At 42.8% G+C, this 27,436-nt stretch overlaps 1 protein-coding gene across 2 annotated transcripts in view; it reads right to left on the bottom strand.

Moving 5' to 3' along the window:
• Positions 1-27,436, bottom strand: part of LOC137324777 (ADP-ribose glycohydrolase MACROD1-like) — an 812,403-nt gene that overhangs the window by 208,927 nt on the left and 576,040 nt on the right. For both annotated transcript variants that reach the window (XM_067989466.1, XM_067989467.1), the window contains one exon: positions 4,119-4,192. In XM_067989466.1, the coding sequence (XP_067845567.1) occupies positions 4,119-4,192 (74 nt within the window). The remainder of the gene's footprint in view (positions 1-4,118; positions 4,193-27,436) is intronic.

The raw sequence follows: 27,436 nt of genomic DNA, 5'->3' as shown, positions 1-27,436 counted from the left end.
AGGGGAGGGTGGAGGGGGCAGGGGAGAGGGGTTTAAGGAGATGGTTTGTAGAGGAGAAAATATTCCTGGGGCTATCTTTGCATTCCCTGATCATTCTGGAGTAGTGAATGGGTTTGGCAGAGGAGAGCGAGATCTGATAGTACTTGATGTGGTCCAGCTAGATCTGGCAATGGATGGCTAAACCTGTTGTGTGTGTCTGCGCCCCTTGGACTTGAGGGCGTGAAAACGAGGGCCATGCCAAAGGCAACAACCTGGTTGGGGAACAAGGCCGTCAAAGGCGGGGGTAAGGGAGTGATTGAGTAGATCGACAGCGGCAGGTATTTTGGCGAATGGAGGGCCAAAGGATAGACAGTCGGGATTTTCAAAGTTTAGCTGTAAGCAACTTGGGGGAGAGTTTTTTTCCAGGGATGGAAGCAGAGGATGTGGGGTTGGAAGGGAGTAGTGAAATGTGAGTGATCAGAGATAGCCTTCTCTGAAATCGAGACGAAGGGAGTAGAGAGGCCCCGTGAGATAGCAAGGTCAAGGGGGTGATCCTGACTATGGGTAGGTGAGTTTATATGGAGGGAGAGGTTAAGGGAGGACAGGAGGGCGGTGAAATCAGGAGAGAGGGCAAGGAGAGTTGAAATCATCGAGGATGAAGAGTCGCAGAGGCTGAGGGAGGAGACGAATGAAAATATCTCAGGGTGGGGTTTGGGGGATGCGGTAGAGAACGAAGAATTTGAAGAAGAGGCGAGAAGTGTAGAACTGGGTGAGGTGCTTGAAGGAGGAGATAGTGCCAGAGAGGAAGAGGTGTGATTTAGTGATAAGGGTCACACCGCCAACATGGCGGTTTGGATGGGGCAGATCGTGGGACGTATAACCAGATGTGGAGGCTTCAGTAAGGGGCAAGGTGTTGCTACCCATGAGCCATAGCAGAACTGCTATGAAAGGAAGATACGGAGATTTTCCTCATTTGAGGAGCTATCCTATCTTCCCTGAACTCTGACTGAACCGACCACTATGATCACAATATGATAACAGCTAGGCGAGTAGATTTACTTCCTTGAATGTTTTTTGATGTGCAGAGTCTATGTCCTTGCAAAGGTCCTGTTGATGAGATCTACGGGCACTCCAGATGTGCCTTCTGAATACTTTACAAATGACTACATTCAGATTAAATTGTTCAAAAGGCTGAGCTCCAGGATAGGCTGATAACCTCCTGTTGTTTTCGAAGCAAAACCGTTAGCTTTCCTGACCCAAGGAGCCAGTTCTCATCGAATAATACAGCAATTACCATCAAAGATATGAGGTTCTTGGTAACAAGATCTTATAACTGATCCATAAGATCAAGCTATGAACAACGGACAACAATGAACAACAGCCACAAAAGTTTTCTATCTTAATAGGAAGAGGTGTTTGAAGGAGGAGTTAGTGCCAGAGGGAGAGACCACGCTGCGATTTAGTGATAAGGGTCACATCGCCACCATGGCGCTTTGGGTGGGGCAGATCGTGGGAAGTATAGCCAGATGTGGAGGCTTCAGTAAGGACAAGGTGTTGTCATCCATGAGCCACTGCTGAGATGTTTTTGTCAGAAAGTCTGGAAGCAATAGGCTTGCTCTACACTTCAAACTTTCTTGAATTAACTTCTGGAGAGACTTAGACTTAGACTTTAAAGGAAGACAACATAAACACGATTATATCCTATTTAATGCGGATGGTGAACAAATTAGGAAGAATGGATGTCCAGCCAAAGATTGTGAATACAGCCTTTCATACAGTGAAAGGAGTGATGAGTCAATTGCTGCACAGAAAAGGTTAAAAGGCAGCTTTTTAAATCAAACAAGGACTGCTTCTACCCATATAGGTTAGCAGTTGGACTGAAGCTGATCTGTTTAAGAAGAATAAACAGCTCTGATCACATTTCACCAACAGAGAACACAAACAAGTCTGATTCAACTTCACCAATGCAAGAACGGAGTGTGCCCAATGCACTTTCATGAATATATGAAGCCCGAGTCTCCATTTTGGTTCACAAACTCCCGAAGCCAACAATTGCAATTCAACATTATTAGCAAATGCATCAAATAAATCCAATTCAACCTCACGAGTGCAGAAAAGTTGTCATTTGGTCTACCAACGCAAGAAATAAGCAAGTCCAATGACATGTTGCCAACAGAAAAGGGACTATATCCGATATTACTGGACACAGTAGAGGAGGCCCATCTTCCTCGTCTCTGTGGGCAAGCACCTGACCTCTTACCACACAGTAATGTGGTGGAATGCCACAAATCCACACAGCCCGCATATCAGCACCCGTTTCCAAAATCATTGGTCCTTTGTTGCTCTGAAATTCCATTGTGCGAATGGGTAATTCATTTGTGTTTGGAGGTTTAAGGAATAAGGAAAAATACACAGAGTGTTTACTTTGGTCAATTACAAATAAGTAATTATAAGAGAAAATAAACTAAGTAGGTATTAGAGAGGCTTCTCTGGAGCAACAGCAGGTTATCAAAAAGGAAAAATCATTGATGGGCTTGGTAAAACCTTTAACAAGTTGCAAATGAAATAAATGGCTGTAAATCAGACTGCTGGCACAGTGTTACAGAAGCCATTTAACTGGCGGCTGGTGATTAAAATTTACTGGAATTAACAGTCAATCTAAATTAAACAGAGCCACCTAATTGTTATGAATTTGCATAAGTCAAAGTGAGTCTAAATTGAAAATGCACCCTTGCAATTGCAGGATTAACTATGAATTAAATTCATTCTTGAACTGTATGAACCAGAGCGAACATCTGATCCTAATTCAATGCAGTCCAAGTGTCCATTATGCACTTTATACATGATTGTCAACACATATATGACATGAAATATATACTGGTAATACCATGACCCAAACAGATCACGTTAAGTCCCAATTCATTCAAATCTATTGCGAGTAGACTATTGTGTTTACATATGATCTAACAAATCCTCCCATTGTCAACAAGGCTTTAGACTGTGACTAGTTAGTCTATAGACACAACAAAGTTAGGATGAACATTGTGGCTACATCTTTATATCAACCACACTTATACTGGGGGTCTTGATAATGCATGATGCCATAAATGGACAGATCAGATTCCAGATCCTGGGATCTTTCACCAGACAAGTTATCCAGGCCAGCTGGGTCATCAGGAGCACAGGTGAATTGTCTATCCCGTCAAATAGGAGAAATAATTGGCAGAGGTTCCACCTCAAATCAGGTTTTATTGTCCCTGAGCAACAGGCCAGGGAATAGCATTATTGGCAACTGTTGATTGTCCATTGCCACCTCAGCTGGCATCCAGGGTGCCAGACCTAACAGGATGAGAAACAGGAGGAAGATAACAAGTTTTTCCAGTGTGTTTTGATTTCACAGAGAATATGCAAAAGGTGCGAGGCTTACCCTTAGAAATTGCTTACAATTTTTAATCTAAACAGGTTAGGGCCATGTACCTTTGAATCACCAGCACACCCCCAACATGAGGATCAAGAAGCTCACGCTGCCTACTTCTCCAGAAGTTCACTATTAGTCTGGGTCATTGGGGACTTTTAAATCAATATGGAAATGTTCATACTGCCACTGAATATAGTTTGCTTATATCTAAATAGAAAGGCACCAGGCTTGTACGCACTACTACTTGAACCAAGCCTGGTATCGCCTTGCTCTCAAAGTATAGTCTAGCATTGCAAAAAATCAGAAATTATTTCAGTCAGTGATGGAACAAGAGTTGCATATGATCACTTAGTTTTGAGTTAGAGGCAAAAGAGGCTGAGTGTTCAGTTACTGCTCCGTACAGGACCAGGTTATCAAACTCACTCTGTTCTTTGTACTTGATAAGTGAGGGTAATGTTAGGCAATGTTAGGCTTTACTTTGCAATCATTTGACACCTGCGGCTACCTATTTCTGAAGTTGACTACTGAAATCCATACCAATGTAGCCACTTGAGAATCAGCTTGATCACCTCTCTGCTAGAATGACCATTAAGGTTTCAAGCTCAGTAACCACGCTGGGTTCAGGGAATATAGAATTCAGTTCACAAAACAATTGATCCATGAAGTAAGCAGTTTGATTCTTCACTGCTCAGACCTCCAGAGTAACAAACAGATTACATACCAGAGCTCGTTTGTCAGCTAGCCATTCTTTGATAGTCGACACTGCAATTTCAGCTGCATCGTCTTGTGGAAAACCTAGAACAAAAAAAATTTAAGATCTCTGTTTCAAGTTCTAAAATATTTTGTAAAAGGAAATAGAAAATATTCTCGTGGGATTGGTGTGATATAGATACTTGTGTTTCCATCATTAATCGCTTGACTTAATAATCTACAAGTATGCAAATCCAATCAAGTCACTGCTTCTGTTGGGGTGACAATTGTAAACAATTTTACAACACCAAGTTATAGTCCAACAAATTTATTTTAAATTCCACAAGCTTTCGGAGGCTTCCTCCTTCGTCAGGTGAACAGACGAAGGAGGAAGCCTCCGAAAGCTTGTGGAATTTAAAATAAATTTGTTGGACTATAACTTGGTGTTGTAAAATTGTTTACAATTGTCAACCCCAGTCCATCACCGGCATCTCCACATCTGTTGGGGTGGGGGGAGGGGGAGGGAAAGAGGGAAAGAAATCTCAGCATTTTGTTATAATGAAAGTAGCAAGAACTATCAGAACTTAAGTAATTTCCCCCCCCCCACAATTTTGGTGGGTAAAATTATTTTAATTTTAGTTTGAGCAGTCAATTCCAAACTATACAACACAGTGCAGCAGACCATTGCCGTGACACTGTGCTAAGATTCGAGTAAACTATTAAGGTCCCCAGGGTCATTTTCATGATATGACAGACAATTCAACAACAACTTGTATTTATACAGTGCCTTTAACATAGTAAAATGCCCCAAGGTGCTCCAATTAACAATCTTGACTTGTGAAAAACCTGCTTATATTGAAATTGTTTATAACAAGAAAATAAATTCAATTCACCTATCATGTGACTAAAACAGGTTAAACTCGTCTTATAATGCAATCACTATTCTCTTGCAGGGAAAACTTACAATACCATTCCTTTCTCATTCAAGCAGTGGAACGTGCTTCACAGATCAATGGAAATCAATACCTCCAGTCGCAAGGTGCTTAATCTCTGTCCGCACATTGACCGAATCCGTTAATTATATTATCAGCATTGCCAACGCTTGTGATTCTCAAAGGCAGCCAAAATGTGGCACTGTAGCGGCAGTCTCAAGGTAGCGCCAAAGTAGAGGCAAGGGAGTCACCACCCGACTCCTCCAGCTCTGCTTTGGCATTGACCCAAGGCTCCTGCTTGGGCTTCCTTCGAGAACCGTTCAGCGTTGGCAATGCTGCAACTTGCGATTTTCGGGAGTGCTCATTTCAGTTCAACTGCGGGAAAGCATCTCAGAATATTTTCCGAGCAGCATGCAGCCAATTCCAGATCAACCTCAAAGAGAAAAAAGAAATTCTTTGAATTGGAGAGTTTTTGAAACACTTATTGTATCGGTTTTGAGAATGTGGCAATTTCCATTGGAACTGACTGGTTACTACAAGTTGCTGTTTTCTCCATTCCATCAAGTTGCCTCTTAGAAACACTTATCAACCAGCTCTGAATGTAGCTTAACTTTTAATGTAAATAGGAAATATGTGTTGTGGCAACAAGATTTCATCAAAAAAGGTTTTCACTGTAACCTCAAAAAGCCATTGCTATATGTATTTTCTGTATGCACTTCCTATCAACTTTTTCCATTGTAAATTCCGATGTCCACATTTAAAATGGGAACTGGTTATGTAAACATATCACGCTGTGGTTACATCGTCCACCAGTGGAAACGTTGCAGCACCTCCACTGGCGGCAGGGTGTAATTACTGTTCACATAGACAGTTTGAAGGAAATGGTTAACTTTGCCCCCATGGACGTTACACTTGGACATTGCAAGTTTCAACCGCAAAGGTAGCATTGTGCAGAATCTCCGAGAAGCTTCAGTTTTCAACAACAACAGATAAGAACAAAAGCAACATTGTGTAGAAGCTTCAAGAAGCTTTGAACTGGCCTTTGGTTCTCAAAAACAACTTTGGTTCTTTTATGTGGGTAGTGAATCTTTGAAATTCTCTACCCCAGAGGGCTGTGGCTGCTCAGCCGTTGAGTATATTCAAGACTGAGATTGATAGATTTTTGGACACTAAGGGAATCAAGGGATATGGGGATAGGGCGGGAAAGTGGAGTTGAGGTTGAAGATCAGCCATGATCTTAATGAGTGGCGAAGCAGGCTCGAGGGGCCGTATGGCCTACTCCTGCTCCTATTTCTTATGTTCTGATGTTCTCAAAACAACTGATAAGAACCTCAACAGTTGGAAAAGCAGCGTTGAGATTGTTAGAAATCGTTGAGAAAGACAACTAAAACTACTTGAACCTGGCTTCACACTGTTGAGAGGCTGCAGAAAGTTTCACACAGTGGTTTCACACACTGGAAAGGCTGCACCTGCGTTTACACGGTTTTGAGTGGCCCAGCCAACCGTCCATCATTAATGCAACAGTGGGTGAGTGTCCAAATGTGACTTCTCTTAACTTTTACTCACGCCCCAACTGGCAAAAATCATATAAAGATGGGACATCATGGCAGATTCTCTACTGCGGTCAGAGGAGCCTTAACAAGCATCGCCTAGTGAAAGGACATCCAACAACAAGGAGGAGAAATCTCAAGAGCTACGAGAGCGCTGATCACTCTTCTGCCTTGATGCTGAAATCCTTGGTTTTAAGGTTGTACGTACTGCTTGATGCTTGTGTGAATTGTTTAAATCATTAAACCATCACTTTGATTAACAAACCTACCGCGTGCATGTGACTTTCTTTGACTGACTATTATCCAGGTTCACGAATCACTGGAACATCTGTATCCCTACAAGTTTCAGTTATAAATATGGACATAGGAATTTATAATGGGGGAAAAAAATTAACAGGATATGCACGCAGGTTTAAGATTTTATGGCTTTTAAAAAATTATTCATTGTCAGGCTATGGGGATTGCAGACGAGACCAGCATTTATTGCTCATCCATAGTTGCCCTCGAGAAGATAGTGATGGGCCTTCTTGAACCGCTGCAGTCCTTGTGGTGAAGGTGTGTGTGTGTGTATATATTATATATATACACACACACATATATATACCTTTGAGATATATTTAAAGAAATTAAATGTTGGTGAAAAATGTCAGAACACAGAAACTGATATAAAGAACACTTCATTGTTCATTCTACATTGGTCCAAAGAACAGACAGTATTAATTTCTCTTTCACAGTCATGTTTTCTAATTTTGTTTGTCATTATACTGTAATAAATATATGGTTTAATTCAGCTTAGTTCTTATCATTCTTTTGCTGCTGGCATTTAAGTGATAGATTTTTATTAGTAAATTTTTAACCATCTTCAAACTTGCTGTATCAAACTAATTTAAACACTACATGTAATTAACTGCTGTTATTACCAGTTTTGTCTCAAATAATTACTTCTTGCGGACAGCTACAATCCCATGGGCTTGTACTTAGATATATCAAAATGTCAGCCCGAGTATCTGGAACCTGAATTAATTTTATGATGTACTTAATTATTTTAAGGTTATTATTGAACTGCTTGCATGACTTTTAAAAAAAGGCAGTAATTTCCAGATATCTGAAAGTATCTTGGAAAATTATGGCCCCGATATTTACGGGGAGGGTGGGGGGACTCCGGGAAGGTTGCGGGGGGCGGGGGGTTTGCGGGGGAAGATGAGGGGAGGCGGCGGCGGCAACCGGGCAAGGCTCGGGGACGCGGAGGTCCTGCAAAACTTAACGGCAGGACCTCATTATAATTTTTTCTGCCGTTTCCCACCCGGCAGCCGGAGAGCCTGTCAATTTGGAAAACCAGCACTGATTCTTCCAGAGTTATGGCTCCACAGGCAGCAGACACCATCCAGTAACTCACCGAAGTGGTATTCTTGATGGTGAGCATCAGTAGCTACTGAACTGTGGGAGAGGGGGCCATACAGCACCGTACACGTCAAATGGCAGCATTTTATGGGGCCGGTCTGCACGTCAGAGTTGATAGGCAAAAATCAGCACGGGCCACACTCGTCTCCCCTCCTGTGCCTACGCGGTGAAGCGATTCCCACATACTGTTGGCAGGAAAGCTCGTGGAAACGGGAATTCCCACCTGCTGATTGCAGCAGTCAGAATCATCGCAACAAGACTTGGGGTAAGAGAGGCATTTAGGGGAGGGGGAAGGGAGGGGGAAATGGATGGTATTGAAGGGGAGAGGGCGGGGAGCAAAAGCCGGGAGCAATGCTTTGTTGGTGGGGGGGGGGGGAGGAGACGAGGGGCAAAGCTGAGAGTGGTGCTTTGGGGTGGGGAAGGAGTGTGTCAGTATGAACTGGGAGGGAGGGGGACGAAGACTGTCAGTATGAACTGGGAGGGAGGGGGATGAAGACTGTCAGTATGAACTGGGAGGGAGGGGGACGAAGACTGTCAGTATGAACTGGGAGGGAGGGGGATGAAGACTGTCAGTATGAACTGGGAGGGATGGGGATGAAGACTGTCAGTATGAACTGGGAGGAAATGCCAGCTTGAACTGCAGATGTTGGAAAAGAACTTGAACCGAGGTGACCAGTGGAGGGGGAAAGGAATGGCAACATAAACTGAAGGGGCAGGGGGTGAGTGTCAGGTTGAACTGTGGAGGGAGGAGGGAGAAGAGTGCATGCATGAAATTGGAAGAAGAATGGGAGAAGAGAGCAGAAATTTCATAGATGTTCTGCTGGTCTCCTGCAGGAGACTGATGGAACCCCCAAGGTAACGGGGGACACCAGGTCACCTCTGTTTCTGCGATGCCTGGTAGGGATGGATGGAACTTCTGATTGCCTCTTACAAGGCCAATAATGGACAAGGAGGTGGAGACTTCCTAAGCTGCAAGTTCCAGTTACTGAACCTCAACCTGACGGGGGTGAGCGATGGAGGGCACCGCCAGGCGCAATCTTGGCCCAAACCCAGGATTGCACCTGTGGAATTTCAAGGCCAGCGTCTCTGTGAAAGGGGTTGGAGAGTTGGATGTGAGACAGTGAGGATTTAGGTAATGTTTGGGGAAGTGAGTGGCTGTTTGATCCATTGACAATCGAAATGTTACCTGTTTTTTGCCTTTTTAAAAAAAATAATAAATCTCTCAATTATGTAGTGTTAAAATGTTAAGAAATAACAAGAGGGCATCATTTTTAACATAAAAACTTACAGGAGAGCGTGTTTCTGGAATCTCCCCCCAAGAAAAGCACCACCAATTTTCAGCTTTCGACAATTGGACTTCCCTGCAGGTACATACGATTTTTTGTCTCTGTCACAAGTGAAGGGATGTTCGGTATAAAAGCCTGCGTACCCACTTATTTTCAAATTATCATAGCTTGTAATCAGGACCATTCTTGAGTTGTTAGCTGTATTTTTTTAGGGTCAGAATATATTTACCAAGCTCAAATCCGTCCTCACTGGATATCCATATGTGCATTCTTTTCAGCTGGAGTCAATGGCTAGCAATTCGGAGTAGGAGCCTTTTACTGATCCCCACCTCTCTCGTCCTGGGATAACGAGACCAACATTGATGCCCTAATTGCTACCAATCTCCTGCGGGAGACCAGCAGAACATCCGTGGAATTTCAGGGCTGCTCTTATCCATTCTTCTCCCAATTTCATACATGCACTCCTCTCCCTCTTCCCCCCTCAATTCAACCTCACACTCGTTCCCCAACCCCTCCTTCAGTTTAAGTTGGCATTCCTTTCCCCCTCCACCAGTCACCTAGAATCATAGAATGGTTACAGCACAGAAGAAGGCCATTCGGCCCATCGAGCCCATTGATGCCACAACTGAACTAAGTCAGTATAGACTGAACACGGCACCTTCTGGTCTGTATGCCTAGGCCCTAAGCTCTGGAATTCCCTCCCTAAACCTCTCCGCCTTTAAGACGCTCCTTAAAACCTATTTTTTTGATCAAGCCACCTGTCCTACTATCTCTTTATGTGGCTCGGTGTCAAATTTTGTTGAATAATCGCTCCTGTGAAGCTCCTTTAGGACAATTTTACGACATTAAACGTGCTAAATAAATGTAAGTTGTTGTATAGTTTAGAACCACACCATTTACTCACATAGGTATCATGGCTTTCAAAACCTTTCTTATTTGACAATTGTAAACAATTTTACAACACCAAGTTATAGTCCAGCAATTTTATTTTAAATTCACAAGCTTTCGGAGGCTTCCCCCTTCGTCAGGTGAACGATGTGAAGGGGGAAGGAGGCTTCCCCCTTCACCTGACGAAGGGGGAAGCCTCCGAAAGCTTGTGAATTTAAAATAAAATTGCTGGACTATAACTTGGTGTTGTAAAATTGTTTACAATTGTCAACCCCAGTCCATCACCGGCATCTCCACATCATTTCTTATTTGAAGTATTGTTGAATTGTGATTGCTTCAGGAGATTTTGGTCTCCTTTGGACCACTGTCCAAGGTCAAAAATAGTGAACCAAAACATCCTGACCTAATCACACTTCAATAACATCCAAGAAAACAGAGCTTTGAAATCATGACAAATCAGACTGATTTTTTTTTAAGACAGGGTGACACACTGTCTTTTCCCTGAGATCTCAACTGAAGCCCAACCCAGAGTAATGGGATGAAAACCTCAATGGTAAAATCTGTTTCGGCATTCTCAATTCTGTTACAGTATAATTCAACACAAATTGATGCTAAATTGGCAATCTCATTGAGAGAGATCAGAGGAATTGCTGCAGTTGGAAATGGGAAAATTCACATTGCTGCAGTAAAGTCAGGTCTCTGAAGCTTAAGGTTTAACGCAGATTGGTTTTAATTTTCTAACAAGTGCTTCCATGTATTTTGCCGTGTTAATCAATATTCCAGTGTATGTTTACGTTGCTTGATGTGTTTATTCTGTATCTTGAGCCCCACTTCCTCCAAAGCAGAAGGCACAAGCATTCTATTGTTTTCCCTCGCTAATTTCTCTCTCCCCTTATCCAGGTTCCCATACGTATGAATTGTGACCAAGAGGGCAGACAGGCAATCCACTCCAAGCCAACGTCCCTCTTGAGCCAACCACAAAAGAGAACAGATGAGAATGGTTTGGACCACCCTGTTCTCCACTTTACTCTCCCTTTGTGAGCAAGACCCTAGCTTCCATCCTGTGCCACCCCACAGCAGTGGGACTGGGAATGGAGAATGAGTCAAGTGGCAGACGACAGTCATGATCCCATGTCTCGCCTTTCCACAGCATTGCACGTTGCAGCTCTAGCATACTGTGGCCTCCGCACTGCCCTGAGGTTATTTTTTCACGGGGCCACTGATTTGGTGAGGACACATTTGAAAATCAGCATTTCAGCACCTCACTCGACAGGAAACCAAAGAGGCGTTCATTGTCATTGCTACATTATCCAATGTCTTGGATTCTGACCAATGTATCCAAATACAAACTTGTGCACCTGCTGAAAAGCACATTTCCTTTAAGAGGAAAGCCTTCTATTCAATGCATGTGAAAATAGTAAGTGATATTAAAAATATTATCAGGAAGGTGTGTTTTCCTGGCAATGACCCCAATTTTTTTATCACTGCCAATTCTGGACTAGGATGAGAACATTTTCTTAACAGCAAAATTTGCTTCAAAGACAACCATCTGTGAAACTCAATAATGCAAAATCACTGTAGCTTAAATATACGATTTTTTAACAAGTTTCATTGTTTGCTAATGAATCAATTGAGCCTGGATTAACTTTCCATCAGAAACAGCAGCCTCTAAAATGGTGCAGAATATCTACTTCCAATCTTATCTCTGGAGGCACACTCCAAAAATGCGTCTGACAATTACACATTTCAATACATCTGTTATGCAAAATTTGATGGGCAGCAGCGCAGGCTATTTTAACACTGAATCTGTCAGCCAAAGACTGGCTTTCCAGTCCCTCATTTCGACACGCAGCAATCTCGAAGAACATACAGGAATCAAATCACTTGAGAGTAAAAACCACTGATGGTGCCTCACTGTTAACTGATTTTGTGAGCAGCTTGGACAATTTTGACAAAAAGCTCAATTTCACAAAAGATAAAACCAGTGAAGTAATGAGAACAGCGCAGGGCCTCTCACACTGCAGTGTGTGCCTGCTCGGAATACTGAAAAGTACAAAGAGCACAGGAGAGTATGGAAAATCCTCGAGTGAAAATGAGGGTGAGAGACGAGGGAGTGAAAGAGGATGGAAAACTTTCAATAGAACACAGCTCACAGCATAGCAGAAGCTGAATAATAGTCCCAAAGCTCCTTTACATTAATTTAAAGATAGTTTCGGTAGCACAAGAACAAACGACACTGCATTCCGAACGAGCTTCTCAATACACAGTGGAGGTTTTACATTCGCTGCACAGTTTGGTTATATTGAGCTTGCATGACCAAAGTTAAACACTATGCGATTTTTGTGCTCATTAAGGTGAAGGATGTCAATGCTTAGAATGGAACACTTTACACTCTTGCTCCCCCCTACCCCGTTGTCAGCGTCGAGCATTCCCAGGTCAAGTCACAAGTTACGGCCGAGTCCAAACGCGGATTCAGCAAGGCTACGGCATTTGCATCACAACAATTCTAACATACAGCATAACGCTGCCAAGCCTGGCATGAACGGCAAGATCACGAGGCAATCATGTACCTCCAAGCATTGCAGATCAGCAACAGTATAATAGCAACCAATTTACAGGCATCTTTTCATGTTTATATTGGGCCATAATTTGCTGTGGCAGGGCATCTAACAGCGTCTGCCGGTAGCGAGACTCGCCCTTGCAAATTTAGGGTTTTTAATTTTTTTTGCGTGGCAAGTTGCTGAAAGTGCGAGCTGATAACGTCACAGCGAGGGACGCAGGGCATCTGGGACCTGGGTGAACAGGGCAAGCGACTGGGTATCTCCTTAACCAATCAGATTGAAATTAACAGCGCAAGGACTGAGAAGGGGGTGTAAATTAGAGTGGGTGAATTCAATGTCAAATCAGGTACAGAAAGAGAAATAAAGAGAGAGAAAGAAAGATTGGATTAAGAGACAGAAAGAAAAGATAGAGGAAAAGTAAAAAAAAAAATTTAATTTAAAAGTGGGCATTTTAAAAATCTCCAATAACAATTAAAACTTGAAGGAATGAGACTCCACACTTGTAATAGTTAATTTTCAGTGCCGGAGAGTTTGACTGGCAGTAATTAACACTTATCACGTTGTTAAAATGACACTTACATTTGAATTGACAAGAATTAACTTTCTGTGGCGAGCTTTGTCCGTATCTACCGCGCAAATACAGCAACTTCACGTCATTCAACGCAGTTCGATGGTGAGTCAGACGGCAAGATGCCGTTTTTGTGAAGCTAACAGTGGAGCGGCGCATCTCGGACAGCAGCTTCTGAATATTCATGTTTAACCGCGCACCTGCCCCTTGCCTGAAATTGCTGTATCGTTTGCACACAACTAACAGTGAGCGCCACAGGGTACACCTATTGGTGACACGTGCCTGCCATATGGAACATTAGGAACTTTTCCAAAGCTGTCCCTGATGATTGTCCGGGACCTGGCCAGTCCCATATGCACAGGCTAGAGTGATTGTCAACAGTGTGACCATATTGACAAGGGACTGAAGAATTTTATTCATAGCTTGCATATTGATACTTGTGGGTGCAGTGGTCCCCAATACCCCAACCCCTCTCCCTAGAAGACTCAAACTGGAGTACAATTCAACAGGAGCCTGCCTGAATGGCCATCCTTCATATCTGAGCCTAGTCAGTGAGTGTCACTAAGCTATTTGAAGATGGGAAGCATAACAGCTGACTTCATTCTGTCTTTACATAATGTCAATACATGCCCCCTTTACAGCAAGAAATCAATGGACAGGAGAGGAAACTCTGGATGATTTTTCTCCTCCATTGTCCAGAAGCACTGAGGCCAATTCCAGCAGCCATAACCCCTCCTTCCCCCCCCGCCCCCCAAACCCCATTAAAACCTCACTGATTGGCCACTTGTCTCTTTCCTTTCCTTGTGTCCACAGAAAGTGGAAGAGCGCTGCCTGACTCCTTCCCCATTCGGGGACTTGCCAGTCGGCCTGCCAACCAAATCGAATCTCCCAAGAGTATATTCTCAGCAGACGCCTCATACCCACCATAATAGTTGTAGATATTTTGTTAAGCTTTCCGGGATGAGACAACAAATTGCTTAATGTCCCCGGTCAATGTGGAATCTGCACGCCCTCCTCCCCCGATGTCTCAAGAGCTGCAGCCTGTTTCTCCTTTCTGTGATATGAAATGCAATATTTAAAGATAGCTCGTTCCCAAATCCCTTCCATAAAAAGAACAAAAAACCCAAAATATGAGAGAAATGTTTAGACAATTTGCATATTCTGCCACCTGGGTTTGTATTCTGGCCATTCTTATTGAAGTATCTCTATTCCACATTTATTATCTTGCCCCCAAGTCAGCCAGTATAACAAGGAAAAGCATAAGAGACTCTCATATGTAGTGGCACATTTTGACCATTATGGTGCCACTTATGAAAGAGAGAACAATCTTACATATACCAAGACTGGGGCACACAGTGTCACTGTGAAGTGTCCACTTTTAAAATTCAATCACAAAGGATTATGATTAGCAAACATCTTTCTTGTTCAAAGACTGAGTGCTGATGAGAAGTTATCCAAATTGAATGCAAGAGTGTGAGGAAGTTTAATGAACACCGATAGAAATGTAGCCATTAACGCAAGACAGCTTCAGCAATTGTATCGCTTCAACAGCATTATACTGTCTGACTCAGAGACTCCTCGAGGCTAGTTCTCCTGATGTAATCAGGACTCCAGAATCAGGTATATATCTCTACCAGACCTTGCAGATGCAAAGCTTTTTGGGGCATATGCAGACTTAATAATAGTTTTGATTGGAGTCGGATTAGGTCAGTCAGATCTGGGTGCATCTGTAAGATCTGGGTGTATCTGTAGGTGAAATTGTTGCATCGAAACAAATATTGCTGGCTTGGCTGCTTTACATCAGGAATGGGTGAGTGAGTGGGCACTACATGGTGCAGGTCAGTACTGCTGAACCAAGGCTTGGAGACAGCTGATTAAAGACATTTGTGAACTAACTTTGGAAACTTTCCTCCCCCACCCCAACATGGAGAACAAGAAATACAAATTCTGAGATCTAGCAAAAAGGATGCTGATGAAGGTATGATTCAGAGACATGCTGGATGGCTCATCTTTTTCTTTTATTCGTTCATGGGATGCGAGCGTCGCTGGCAAGGCCGGCATTTATTGCCCATCCCTAATTGCCCTTGAGAAGGTGGTGGTGAGCCGCCTTCTTGAACCGCTGCAGTCTGTGTGGTGAAGGTTCTCCCACAGTGCTGTTCGGAAGGGAGTTCCAGGATTCTGACCCAGCGACGATGAAGGAACGGCGATATATTTCCAATTCGGGATGGTATGTGGCACGACCAGTAAAAACTAGAAGGTGCTTCCTGGAAAAAAACAGGGGCACTTTTGTTGTCATAGCATACTGATTCATGCTAGGGCAGGTCTCCATGGTTGTTGGCAGGATTCCAGTACCTCATTTGAGTTACCATTCATTATGTGTGAGCCTGAATAACAAGTGCTGACAGGCAATTTGAGCATGGGAGAATTGGCCCTGATTTCATCCGACATCCGTATATGTGTATTTTACAGCAAGGGGTCATTGGAAAGCAATCAGGAAGAAAAACCCTGAATGAACTTTCCCCCTTTCCCAGCCCAGGGTTGCCGAGATCAATTGTAACGTCCCAAGTGTTGCCTTAGATGAGATCAGCCAACTCAGTCCTCAGATCAATCCTGGGACATTCCTATTCTGTACGGGTTAGCAAAATGCCATGCAGTATATTTGCCTATTGAGCCATCACAAAGGCAAATGCAGATCAGTGACTCTCTTCTTCCCACTGATTTGGGTTATTCAAATGATGTGGAGGATAATGAACAAAAAAACACTTTTAGCTACGAAGTGGTGGCATAAATATGTAGAGGAATCAAAAATAGTTTTCTTGATCACTTAAAGATGAGCAAATTAATTTTCCACTGAAATAAAAGCTGATTGTTTTCTCTCAAAGTAAAAATAGCTACCATCATCAGCAGCACTAATGATGGCAGTGGAGTGAAGATGAACCTACGTGATCTTTACTGTACTGGCTTTAGTTTTATCGAATGAATCTCCATGCAAAAACTGCTAAATGAAGATAACTTCTTTGATGTTCTTCAAAAGTAGTCTCCTTGTGAAGATTGGCAGACTTGTATTCTGTCACCATTTCAAGTTAACCTGATCCAGTGCCATGGTGACAACATACAACAGCTTGCCTCTGCATCCTTGCAATGGCGTTGCAATTGGCCTTTATGTAGAGGGAGAAAGTGGCATCGTGACATCCTTCTTGAAACACTACCACCACTCACAGGGGAGGTAACAGCAGCACCTGCCAATTTTGGTATTACAAAGGCATAATTGCCAAATTGAACATTTTCTTTTCATGATACTTTGTTCAGAAAGTGTGTCCTGTCGAAAGGGATTTGTGTGCAGCTGAAGATGCTTTCTGGTAATTGTGGAGGTGTCTGCACGTTTGCCAAACTCTAAAAGGTTGTTTACAAGTACAGAAAGAAGCAACATGATCTAGTACAATGAACTGCAGTATATTTCTCCAACAACCAGCATCAGAGCATTGTTACAAAAAGACCAATAATTATACTTACGGACCAATTGAGGACACACAGTTTCTGAGGGTATGGGAGGGCACTAATGGTGTTATTGGGGATTGAAAACAAAAGTCTGTGCTAATGACACCACTTCCAGACAGACAGGTGACTTTTCCAGGAACATATGCATTACTTCAACAGACAACTTTCGACATAAATTGGCTCACGGATGAATGGGTTCATCATTAATATTCAATTCTTCCCATAATAAAAGTTAAAACCACTGATAATTAAGTCTGAATGTATGATCAGGTCTGACACTTAGAGTTGCCCTGGCATTACTGCTGCTTAAACCCATTCTGTTAAACATTTTCTTCACTCCACAGAACCAGAATGATTTATGAAAAACAGTGACTGAATGTCCAAAGAGGTTGCCGGTCCCTTCGAATGTGCCTGGAAAAGTCACCTGTCTGTCTGGAAGTGGTATCATTAGCACTGGCTTTCGGTTTCAATCTCCAATAACACTGTACCCTCAGAAACTGTGTGTCCTTATTTGGTCCTCAAGCATGATTATTGGTCTTTTTGTAACAATGCTCTGATTATTAAGTTTCCCACATTTTATTTACCTACACAACTATATGGTGCAAAGTGGGAGCCAGCGGTAATAAGCATTTAATCCTTTATGTTGAGCAGCTCTTAATCATGGGATAGAGGGCTAGTCATGCCAAGAGCAGTAGTATATTGCAGTGAGTACATTTAATCTATTTAGCTTACAATTTCAACAAATGCAATATTGATTTTGGTTTTATGTGCATTAATCATACTGGGAAGCTTTCCAAGCAAGTGACAAACAATGCTACAGGGTCACACTGCTGAGTAGCTGCCTGAGGAAGCTGCTGAAGGGAAGGCAAGAAAAAAATTGAAAACTCTTCGCACAAGGTCAAAGATGGTTGTATTAAATCTGCAACACCTCTTTTTTTTCTTAACCATGTCTTATGTCTAATTTTGTACCACCCCCATTTTCATATTGAAAAGCTTTAAATTATTCTATTCGGAGAACAGAAAAAATATTTTATATTCCCCAACGCCTCTTTGCTACACAACATTCGGTATCAGGTCGCACCTTATTTCCATCTGTAGTTCAGATGACTTGGCATCGGGGAGTGCAGCGGGCTGAGAATGACCGCATTGGGGTTGAAAGCACTGTGCAGAAAAATTTGGAGCAAAACTGCAAACATGTCTAAAAAAAAGTTTATGATTTTGCTACAAATGGCAAACAGAGAAACTCTTTCCCTTGCATTTCACAGACATAAAACAGAATATTTTTTTAAAAGGTGAGAGACTAGTAAATGTTGGTATTCAGAGGGATTTGGGTGTCCTTGTACACGAATCACAGCAAGTTAACATGCGGGGAGAGCAAGCAATTAGGAAAGCAAATGGTACGTTCGCCTTTATTGCAAGGGGGTTGAAGCATAAGAGTAAGGAGGTCTTGCTGCAATTATACAGGGCTTTGGTGAGACCACACCTGGAGTACTGTGTACAGTTTTGGTCTCCTTATCTAAGGAAGGATATACTTGCCTTAGAGGGGGTGCAACAAAGGTTCACTAGATTAATTCCTGTGGTGAGAGGGTTATCATATAAAGAGAGAGTGAGTAGAATGGGCCTATCCTCTCTGGAGTTGAGAAGAATGAGAGGTGATCTCATTGAAACTTATAAAATTCTTAGCGGGGCTGGACAGGGTAGATGCTGAGAGGCTGTTTCCCCCTGGCTGGAGAATCTAGAACTAGGGGTCATAGTCTCAGGATAAGGGGTCGGCCATTTAGTACTGAGATGAGGAAAAATGTCTTCACTCAGAGGGTTGTGAATCTTTGCAATTCTCTATCCCAGATGGCTGTGCATGCTCAGTCATTGAGTATATTCAAGATGTGGAGATGCCGGTGATGGACTGGGGTTGACAATTGTAAACAATTTTACAACACCAAGTTATAGTCCAGCAATTTTATTTTAAATTCACAAGCTTTCGGAGGCTTCCCCCTTCGTCAGGTGACGAAGGGGGAAGCCTCCGAAAGCTTGTGAATTTAAAATAAAATTGCTGGACTATAACTTGGTGTTGTAAAATTGAGTATATTCAAGACTGAGATCGATAGATTTTTGGACGCGAAGGGAATCGAAGGGCTATGGGGATCGGGCGGGAAAGTGGAGTTGAGGTCGAAGATTAGCCATGATCTTATTGAATGGCGGAGCAGGCTCGAGGGGTCATATCGCCTACTCCTGCTCCTATTTCTTATGTTCTTTTGCTCCTGCCCATTCCGCACTCAGCACAATAATGGACAGAATGGTGGCACGGTAATAAGGCAGAAGAAATAACACCAAAACATCTTGTTTTCTGCATGATTACACTCGAGATGATAAATAGCGTGCTTATAATTAGTGTCCAACTACATAGCTTGCTCCCAAACTACTTTGACCCCCAAAAATTTCATTTGCACTCTCCTAACCCAATGTTTCTTTACCTTGGTGCAAGTGCAACTAATTATAACTAGCTTGTAATGCCTAGCACATGAAAATGATACTCAGACACAGTATGCAACAGAAAGTGAACCATTTCAAAAGAAAAGCTTCATTAATGGAAGAAAAAAAAAGAAAAACAACTTGCATTTATATAGCTCCTTAATGTCATCAAAATATCCCAGTGAATGAGTTTTGGAGTGACTGTAAACATAGAAACATAGAAAATAGGAGCAAGAGTAGGCCATTCGGGCCTGCTCTGCCATTCAAAATGATCATGGCTGATCGTCTAACTCAGTACCCTGTTCCTGCTTTTTCCCCATATCCTTTGATCCCTTTAGCATTAAGAAATATATCTATCTGCTTCTTGAATACATCTAATGACTTGGCCTCCACCGCATTCCGTGGTAGAGAATTCCACAGGTTCACCACCCTCCGAGTGAAGAAATTTCTCCTCATCTTGGTTCTAAATGGCATACCCCGTATCTTGAGACTGTAACCCCTGGTTCTGGACTCCCCAGCCATCGGGAACATCCTCCCTGCATCTAGTCCTGTTAGAATTTTATATGTTTCGATGAGATCACCTCTCATTCTTCTAAACTCTAGTGAATGTGGGCCGAGTCGGCCCAATCTCTCCTCATACGTCAGTCCTGCCATTCCAGGAATCAGTCTGGTAAGCCTTCGTTGCACTCCCTCCATGGCAAGGACACCCTCTCAAGGGCAATTAGGGATGGGCAATAAATGCTGGCCTCGCCAACGACGCCCACATCCCATGAACGAATATAAAAAAAATCCTTCCTCAGATAAGGAGACCAAAACTGCATACAATATTCCAGATGTGGTCTCACCAAGGCCCTGTATAACTGCAGGAAGACATCCCTGCTCCTGTACTCAAATCCTCTTGCAACGAAGGCTAACATACCATTCGTAATTATAGAGGCAAGCAAAGAGGTAAGTTTTTGCTTTGGAAAACATTCAATGACAACAATGGACACGCAGGAGGTGTGCAGCAGAACAAAGCAAAGTATAGACTACTTGAAATGATGGAACCAGCATCATCATTCCCTGTCTACTCTCAGTTCTATGTTATTATACATCCAAGTATCCATAACTGCTAAAGACAAATCATGACCTGAACAATTAAAATACTGTATTTGCCACTCTGTGATGGGCATACTGCTAAGGAAACAGTAAATAAATCCACCTACATACCAGAGAATTTTAAGTTTCTAAATCTCCACCTGGATGTATAAGGCCTTTTACACTTGCCATTAATTTTTGTAAAACATTTTAAAATCTTATTTTATGATTATATTCATTGAGTAATAAAAGAAAATGGAGAAATTATCAGTTGGTTATTTTCATTTCCATTAACTTTTATTTCTCCCACTTTTATTCTTGGTGATCCATTCTAGTGATAAATTACAACACGTTGTTTATTGACCATTTTATTAATGCTTTAATGAGTTGAAATGCAATTTATGGATAACTTAACCTGGTGGCATATTCATTTATTTCTCATTAGTAAAATCAAGCAATATTTTGCACCCCACTGTATAACTGCTTCTGCAGTGGTACTGCCCAATTTCACACATTACAATTTAGAAATTAATGGCATCTGCTGAGATCTGCAGAACGCTGTAACTGTGATTCTGAAAGAGAATTCAAAGAGAATTCCATCGAACGGATGGAAAAGGGCAGTCTTTACCACTAAGGTTGACATTTCCCTCAATCTAAAGCAGTACAAGCTACAGTGAAGCATTCAATGGAATGCAAAGCCTCCAGCTGGGAATGATTTATATTACTGCATTCCTTGCCCCGAAAAGGACTGTCGTAGAAAAGGATGTTGTGTTTTTAAACGGGTGAAAGAACCCATCTCAAGTCTTATTTTCATCATTACTCAAGATCAATTAAATTCCTGGCCTGGGATAATTCGCTATTGCAATCAAGGAAAAGATGAAAGGAGACGGAAGGCTAGGGGGAATGATTTCAGTACAAAAGTACTCCTGCGTTTCTCCAATTAAAAACAACTGAGGTCCATATCTCCTATCTCTTTAGCAGTCAAGTATTCTCCAGCCCATCGGGATCTCCCATTTCGGAAATCTCTGCTCACTTGTCAAACTCACATTTATGCCACATCCTATATTGATTCCCAGAGCAGTTCATTTATTTTTATTGGACCACCCTGGAGGTTGATCTAGAAGCATCTAAGCCACTATAATTAAGGCTGCGTTCTGAAGAACTGGGTGGTGCAGAAAGTAAGCACACTATCTTTCCCATTCTGGACTCGGGTTAGCATCCAGCCCAGACTGGTTGAGCGAAACAGTAAGCTTACTCACCTTGCAAGATCTTTGCTTTTGATTGCTTTTGGGGAAACACATTTTTGTTTTGTCCTGACATTATTGGGACTGTCCCCGCCCCCCCCGAACCATGTGAATCCCTGCTCCCACCTTTGTATTAAATGACCAAAACCTTCATGATAGCTGAATTCTTTTTGACTGATACGAAAAAAAATGGTCTCCTTCATAATTCCCCAAATGTAAAACAACACTAATGGCCCCAGCAGGCTTGAGGGTATGGTCAGAAGGTAGCATGGTGAATGAAGTATGGTATCAATTTAGGAGGAATGGGCGGCCCTAGTTGGGATGCCCCAATCCCTACTGCTAAAGCAGATCTGCCAAAAACATTGTCCTGAGTACTGGTCAAATTTAAACTCACATTCTGGTATTTATGGGTACTTCATGGAGCTACATAGCCAATGAAAACTTGACAAAGTCCAAGAAGTAACCATGGGATGAGAAGAATAGTCCTTAACCAGATCACTGGGGCATTTACCAGCTAGATGGTGCAATGGAGAACACACTCTATCTTCCACTAAGGTGACTGAGGGCACTGGTCTTGAATTGTCCATTCCCACCGGGTGAAGAAGCAAGAGAGATATTTCGGTCAAGTACCTTATGCCAGGTAGATTTCATCCCTGCATGGTAAATGGGAACTAGTCCCCCCGTAAAGACTGCCCATAAGTGGACTATCTTTTGTGAATGAATCGTATAAAAAGCTGCAACACCAGAACACTGGCCAACGTTTCCAGTGATTAAGTGTCAAGTGAATTGTACAAAACATTTCTAAGCTGTGGAGGAGCAAAGGGATTTAAGTGCCCCTGTACACAAATCACTAAAAGCTAGTGCACAGGTACAAAAAATAATCAAAACGGCTAATGGAATGTTGACCTTTATCTCAAGGGAGCTGGAACACAAAGGGGTGGAAGTGATGCTTCAGTTGTACAGAACCTTGGTTAGACCCCACCTGGAGTACTGCGTTCAGTTTTGGGCACCAAACCTCAGGAAGGATATATTGGCCTTGGAGGGGGTACAGCACAGATTCATTAGAACGATACTAGGGCTTAAAAGGTTACATTATGAGGATAGGTTGTATAAACTTGGTTTATATTGTCTGAAGGTTAGGAGGTTGAGGGGTTATCCAATCGAGGTGTTTAAAATGATGAAGGGATTCAATAGGGTAGCCGCAGAGAAACTATTTGCCCTGGTGGAGGATATCTAGAACAACAGGCCATAATCTTAAAGTTAGAGCTAGGTCATTTCGGAGTGAAATCAGGAAGCACTTATTCACACAAAGGGTAGAGGAAATCTGGAACTCTCTGCCCTCCCAAAAGGTGGTGGTGGATGCTGGGGGTCAATTGAAATTTTCAAGGCAGAGAACGATAGATTTTTGTTGGGTAAGGGTATCGAGGGATATAGAGTTGAGGTACAGATCAGCCATGATCTAACAGAATGGCGGAACAGGCTCGGGGGACTAAATGGCCTACTCCCTCATTTCCATTTCTCTTGGACATGAACCCCTCCCACGCTATCTTGAATGGAAGGGGAGGTGTCTGACGGCAAACTCCATGAACGATCGTGGGCCCACTGTAGAGAAACTGGATCCTTGAGAGGGCCCACGGTGCAAGGAGGAGAGCCCAGTTTAGTGTATAGAGACACCTTGGGAAATGGTGCCTGAAACCCCTTCGTCCCCTGAAAGAGTTATGGATCAGAGTGCAATCCAGAGCACAAAGTAAACCTAGAAGCCCCCTTCAATGTATTGCAACTTCTTTGCCTGTCTGGCATATCCTTAACCTTTTGAAGATTAGATTTGATTTATCTTATTTGATCACGTGCTTAGGAATTGGAACATGCCTTGATGAAAAGATCCTGAACACTCCCTGAAAGCTAAGATTGACAGAGTGTAAGGATGCTTATTTCTTTGGCAGGCTATAGATTATAACATTAAGTGGTTCTGGGTTCAAATGGTGAAATGAAGATCTTATCTAGGTATTGCTATTTTTCACAAATGTTTTAGGCATAACAGCTGCAGGAATCAAAAAGATGCTTTTCAGGTCCCCTGCTCGAATTATGTTACGTTTTCATGCTACAGTTTGGGTTTAGGCTTTTAGCAAGAGTGTTGAGCTCTAAATTGTACACATGTATCTGAGGCCGGACGCAATGGCTGAAACTGTGGTACTGAGATCTATCTTGGGGGTGTGGGGGGACATGACTCCCATTAGCCTGGAAACATTCTTCAATTTAAAAGAGAGCGAGAATCTTGGTGCAACACTCCAAGGGATCGCCTGAGACACTCAGGCATTACCTGCTTTATAAAATGGGCCCGTTGAAGGCATGAGGACATAGCACCCAACAGGGGACTGCGGGCTTTGTCCGAATAAAATTTTGCCAGATTAAAATATGAGTGTCCTAGAGTTACAGCAAGGAGGAGTGGCCATTGCTGAGGTCACTCGCAAGAAATTAACCAGATCAGTCAGATAAAAGCCTAACAACAATGTAAAAATGAGCTAAAAACTATTCCGATGCCTCTTAAAAATCACTAAAAAAATGCAGGGCCAGTCTGTGAAAGTCAAATAAAAGTAACACTGGGAGCTTATAAAAAATTTCTTGGGAACTGGGTGACACGTCAGTTTAGAAATTTAACTTTTACCTCTGGGTTCAAATCCAGTCCAATTCAATAGGATGAAAATCAGTTCCGTTTGGGGAGTAAAAGAGCCCTATGTGAAATGAATCTGTGCAGTCTCAATGTAGTTTCTCTGAGCATGGGCCGGTGTGTGAGGAATGGAAAGAAAAAAATCACACTGGTCCATTCGGAGATGTTCTTCTGAGGTTGGGGCTGAGGCACAAGATCGGGGCAGAGTAGAGGGAGCTTTACTTTGCACCTGGCTGTGCTATACTGACCTGGGAGTGCTTGATGCCTGAAATGGGAAGAGTTCCATTTGCTCAGCGGTAACATCCCTCACTTTGATGTGTAGGAGAAAAAAGAGCCTTCTCAAAACTGGGATAATAAAAAAATTGAGGCGTGACACAGGTCCTGGTCCCTTCTGCAGGGTCGGAGCAAGGTATCACATGGGTGGCATCCCCATGATCTCAGGACAAAAGAAACGAATATGATTCCCCAGAACCAACAAAGACAAGTTCCTCTGTAATGTGAGGGCTCCGTTGGCTTTAAGGGTCAGAAGTGTTTTTATTTCAGATTTCTAGCAATCTACAATTTTATTTTTACCACTAACAGATCCTCACCTTGAGCACAAAATTCCTCAAAAGGGTTGCAACTTATATATCTACAACAATAACAACTTGCATTTTATAGCGCCTTTAATGTATGAACATAGGAACAGGAGTAGGCCATTCAGCCCCTCGAGCCTGTTCCACCAGTCATAGATATCATGGCTGATCTGTATCCTTACTCCATTTACCCGCCTTGGCTCCATATCTCTTATTACCCTTGGCTAGTGAAAATCCATCGATCTCAGATTTAAAATTATTAATGGAGCCAGCATCTACTGCTTTTTGTGGGAGAGAATTCCACACTTCTACCACCCTTTGCGTGAAGAAGTGCTTCCTAACTTCTCTCCTGAATGGCCTGGCTCTGGTTTTAAGGTTATGTTCTCTTGTCCTAGAGTCCCCCACCAGCGGAGCCTCTCTCTGTTTTTTTTCCTGTTTGTTTTTTTGTTGAATGTGTATTCGGGGGTTCTGCAAGTGACACCTCTCTGTCTGAACACGGTGATTGCCTTGGCAACGGGCAGTTGCAGGGGCATTCTGTAAACACCATGTATTGTTCTATATGTATAAATGCGTAGGCTTCGAGGAGCTCCTGAACATTTACCTGAGGAAGGAGGAAGCCTCCGAAAGCTTGTGAATTTAAAATAAAATTGCTGGACTATAACTTGGTGTTGTAAAATTGTTTACAAGCGGAAAAGAAGTCCACTTAATCACTTAACAATAAACCGCTACATGCTGAAGCACACCTGCACTTGCGTGGAATGAGCTAGCATTTTATGATATAACATGGACCTTCTCACTCTTTCATCCTCAAGCTCTTACCAGGCTCTCTGTTCCTCTCTGTCTTGTCGCCCGAGTCAACTGCTGAACCTCATTCACAGAGCAAACTGTAGTTCTCAATTTTTAATGGTGTGGAATGTAAAATAAAACAAGGTAGTTATTTCAAACCCTTCCTCTTTAACCTTCTCAAACATGTTCAAAGTAGACCTTGAATAAAATGAAACAAGGAACATTTTTGCTTCACCTTGGGAAATAATGGATACTGAAATTTGAAAGTGCCAAACTTTAGAAGGCAGCTGTCAGCATCTTATTCTTGACACTGAGTCAGCAGGTGTAAGCAACCAAAGTAGATTTTATTAATACAGTTTTGATAGGTCACAATATTGTGCAAATCTAAATTAAAGTAACGTAGCTTTATATTGACCTATGACATTCTGTCCTGTTTTTTCATCCCCTTGCACTTAATAATACTCCAGGAGCCCATTCCTGCTTGGTCTAGCTAGGATGTGGAGATGCCGGTGATGGACTGGGGTTGACAATTGTAAACAATTTTACAACACCAAGTTATAGTCCAGCAATTTTATTTTAAATTCACAAGCTTTCGGAGATTTTCTCCTTCCTCAGGCAAATGTTTCAAGAGCTCCTTGAAGCCTACGCATTTATACATATTGAACAATACATGGTGTTTACAGACTGCCCCTGCAACTGCCCGTTGCCAAGGCAATCACCGTGTTCAGACAGAGAGGTGTCACCTGCAGAACCCCCGAATACACATTCAACAAAAAAACAAACAGGGAAAAAAAAACAGAGAAAAAAAAACACAGAGAGAGGCAGAAACATCCGGAAGGCAGAGAGAGCCAGCAAATGACCCATTATATTAAAAACAGATAACATTTGTTCGCTGGTGGGGTAACGTGTAGCGTGACATGAACCCAAGATCCCGGTTGAGGCCGTCCTCATGGGTGCGGAACTTGGCTATCAATTTCTGCTCGACGATTTTGCGTTGTCGTGTGTCTCGAAGGCCGCCTTGGAGTACGCTTACCCGAAGGTCAGTGGATGAATGTCCATGACTGCTGAAGTGTTCCCCGACTGGGAGGGAACCCTCCTGTTCGGCGATTGTTGCGCGGTGTCCGTTCATCCGTTGTCGCAGCGTCTGCATGGTCTCGCCAATGTACCATGCTCTGGGGCATCCTTTCCTGCAACGTATGAGGTAGACAACGTTGTCTACCTCATACGTTGCAGGAAAGGATGCCCCAGAGCATGGTACATTGGCGAGACCATGCAGACGCTGCGACAACGGATGAACGGACACCGCGCAACAATCGCCGAACAGGAGGGTTCCCTCCCAGTCGGGGAACACTTCAGCAGTCATGGACATTCATCCACTGACCTTCGGGTAAGCGTACTCCAAGGCGGCCTTCGAGACACACGACAACGCAAAATCGTCGAGCAGAAATTGATAGCCAAGTTCCGCACCCATGAGGACGGCCTCAACCGGGATCTTGGGTTCATGTCACGCTACACGTTACCCCACCAGCGAACAAATGTTATCTGTTTTTAATATAATGGGTCATTTGCTGGCTCTCTCTGCCTTCCGGATGTTTCTGCCTCTCTCTGTGTTTTTTTTTCTCTGTTTTTTTTTCCCTGTTTGTTTTTTTGTTGAATGTGTATTCGGGGGTTCTGCAGGTGACACCTCTCTGTCTGAACACGGTGATTGCCTTGGCAACGGGCAGTTGCAGGGGCAGTCTGTAAACACCATGTATTGTTCAATATGTATAAATGTGTAGGCTTCAAGGAGCTCTTGAAACATTTGCCTGAGGAAGGAGAAAATCTCCGAAAGCTTGTGAATTTAAAA

The sequence above is a fragment of the Heptranchias perlo genome, chromosome 8 (assembly GCF_035084215.1).
Source record: "Heptranchias perlo isolate sHepPer1 chromosome 8, sHepPer1.hap1, whole genome shotgun sequence".
In the NCBI taxonomy this organism is placed as follows: domain Eukaryota; kingdom Metazoa; phylum Chordata; class Chondrichthyes; order Hexanchiformes; family Hexanchidae; genus Heptranchias; species Heptranchias perlo.
This window is presented reverse-complemented; position numbering and strand designations above follow the sequence as displayed.